At 39.5% G+C, this 2,604-nt stretch overlaps 1 protein-coding gene across 1 annotated transcript in view; it reads right to left on the reverse strand.

The window, feature by feature from the left end:
- LOC101852441 (ryncolin-1-like) overlaps positions 1 to 750 on the reverse strand; it is a 12,570-nt gene extending 11,820 nt beyond the window's left edge. Inside the window, exon 1 of the mRNA XM_005089155.3 lies at positions 694 to 750. Within this exon, the coding sequence (XP_005089212.1) occupies positions 694 to 750 (57 nt within the window). The remainder of the gene's footprint in view (positions 1 to 693) is intronic.
- Between the last annotated feature and the right edge of the window lie 1,854 nt (positions 751 to 2,604).

Genomic DNA, 2,604 nt, shown 5'->3' on the forward strand with positions numbered 1-2,604 from the left:
GAGAGAGAGAGAGAGAGAGAGAGAGAGAGAGAGAGAGTGAGAGTCTCTCTGTGTGTCAGTGTACGTATGTTTAGAAAGGGTTTCATTTCATAATTTTTAATATATATATATATAAAGCAGATCATTCATGCAAAGGCCTATGTGTATTTGGTGGGAACTTATCCAGCGTTAACCTGCAGAAATAATCCCCAGCCCTGGGGTTTTTGGAGAGAAAAAAAATCAGAAAGGCTGTTGTAAATTGTAAAGATTGGAACGCCGATCATGCGCAGTAGGCAAATGCCTCTTTGATAGGAATTTAATATTTGTAAGCTGCTGCACCCACCTTTGACCTTGATAATAAACCAGGAAAAAAGTTGTAAAGTTGATCGGGCTATGAAGCCAACAGAGTTGCACCGAGAAAGACAATAGATGAATAGTCTAAACAAACACTCTTTATACCTGTTTACAAAAGTCGCTTTTGAGAGTATGAAAACGTTCAGCTTCCTAATCGGATCTCCAGAATTTAATCGGATTTCCAGAATTTAATTGCATTGCCTTCAGGACGACATGACGGCGCGCGCATATTTTTTCATCGACGTCATTTCCGAAGTCTGCCTTCATCCACGTCACATTGCTGGTGAACTAGGCGGAAATCGATTTTAGAATGGCACAAAGAGGTTATAATAGTACTAGAGGTCGCAGCTGTGACGTCACCCACGCAAACTCACTAAATATGGCTGTGTGAGCCAACTCAGCTCGCTTTGTCGCCATTTTTGAGAGGATTAGAAACAGCGCTGTCACTCTGCGCGTTGCTCGCAATGCCTAGGTCTTCGTAGAGTTTGAAGCTCAGTTCAGATTTGATTTAAGTTTTCTTTTTATTTGCTTTTGTTGCTTAATCATATAAAATACGCGCATACACAATACTGCGTGCATGCACCTGTCGACTGGTTGAGGGAAACCTAAATGCACTTAAATAAATGTGGGCTACAAATTAACTTAGAGATATAATATTAGGTATCGTTTGTTTTTCCCGGGTTGGGTGGAGGGAGACAAAGTGAGTAATTGAGTTTGTTAAGAAAAGGACAATTTCATACTAACAAAATGGATTGCTTTTATGTCATGTTGTCTATACTCTCCTTCTACTGAAGCAAAGCCTAGGTCTTCATAGAGTATGTAGGGGTTAAGACTGGGTTAATTAGGGTTAATTTGTTATTGTCTCAAAATGAACATTTTCAGTTGGTAGGACATTTTGAATTTTGCCCGAGTGGTGGCCGAAGCCTACTCTTATCGATTTTAGACCGCCAAGGGATCTTTGACGTCGTAACTTGCACACGGGACCTCCATGATTGTTCGCCCTTGTCCGAGAAGACTAGGTGTAGATCTTTCCTACCAAAAGGTCAGGGGTGGGGCTGAAAAACAGAGCAGTAAGAAGGAGCCAGGGAGTAGCAATAGAAAGAATGCAGAAAGAGTCAGGAGCCCAGAGGAAAAAAAGGAGGGGGGGGGGGGGGCAGAAAGTGGAGATGAAATCAGACGACGGGACATTGCTAGAGAGCAGGAGGGGATGTGAAAGGAGACATTTTTAGAGAAGAAATGTTTTCAGTCGCTACCCGGATTCGAATGAGAGGCGAACACATTAACCTCTAGGCCACGAGAGCCTCCGACGGTAACTTCACAATATCAGAATCACAAGGTCAAGCAGTTACATAATTGTAAGGCGTTTCTTTTAGGTTTCCACAAAACTTTTCAGCCGGTAGTTGAGGCAGGAAGACCAAGAAAGACCTGGCTGGGTGATGTTAAAAAGGTCCTGGAAAAACATAACATATCCACCACAGACGCTACACATCTAGCACAGGACCAAAACTTGCACCTCCCATCGACATCCTAATAAGGATACCAGAGGAAGGAAAAAGTAAAATGTAAGTAAAGTAATAATATAGGTAAAAGGGCACGCGCAGTTTTGATTAAAATACGTTTTTCTTTTGATCCCAATTTCACCTTTTCATGTGGCACTCGTGGAAAGTGCATATCTCAACAACCAAAACCTAGAAACGTGGCATTTCGATATCACTATAACTTATTTGCGCTAATAGATTTCGATAAACGTATGCATGGGTTCAAGGTGCACATGTGGTTTCAAAAGAATGTTCCGCTGACATGTATTGAAAAGAACGTTTATTTATAGAAAAGGTCTCGAGAGCGAACTTTAAGTACAATATTATATAATATATAATGTGTGTTTGTATATTTTAAAAAATAAATATATGTATGCAGGATGTTATGTTTAATGTTTACAGTATATTATAAATCGATCTATTTATCTATGAGTGTGTGTTTGTGTTTGTATTTGTGTTTCCCAATTTCACATTTTCATGTGGCACTCGTGGAAAGTGCATATCTCAACAATCAAAACCTAGAAACGTGGCATTTCGATATCACTATAACTTATTTGCGCTAATAGATTTCGATAAACGTATGCATGGGTTCAAGGTGCACATGTGGTTTCAAAAGAATGTTCCGCTGACATGTATTGAAAAGAACGTTTATTTATAGAAAAGGTCTCGAGGGCGAACTTTTAGTACAATATTATATAATATATTATGTGTGTTTGTATATTTAAAAAAATAA

The sequence above is a fragment of the Aplysia californica genome, unplaced genomic scaffold (assembly GCF_000002075.1).
Source record: "Aplysia californica isolate F4 #8 unplaced genomic scaffold, AplCal3.0 scaffold00003, whole genome shotgun sequence".
Taxonomy (NCBI): domain Eukaryota; kingdom Metazoa; phylum Mollusca; class Gastropoda; order Aplysiida; family Aplysiidae; genus Aplysia; species Aplysia californica.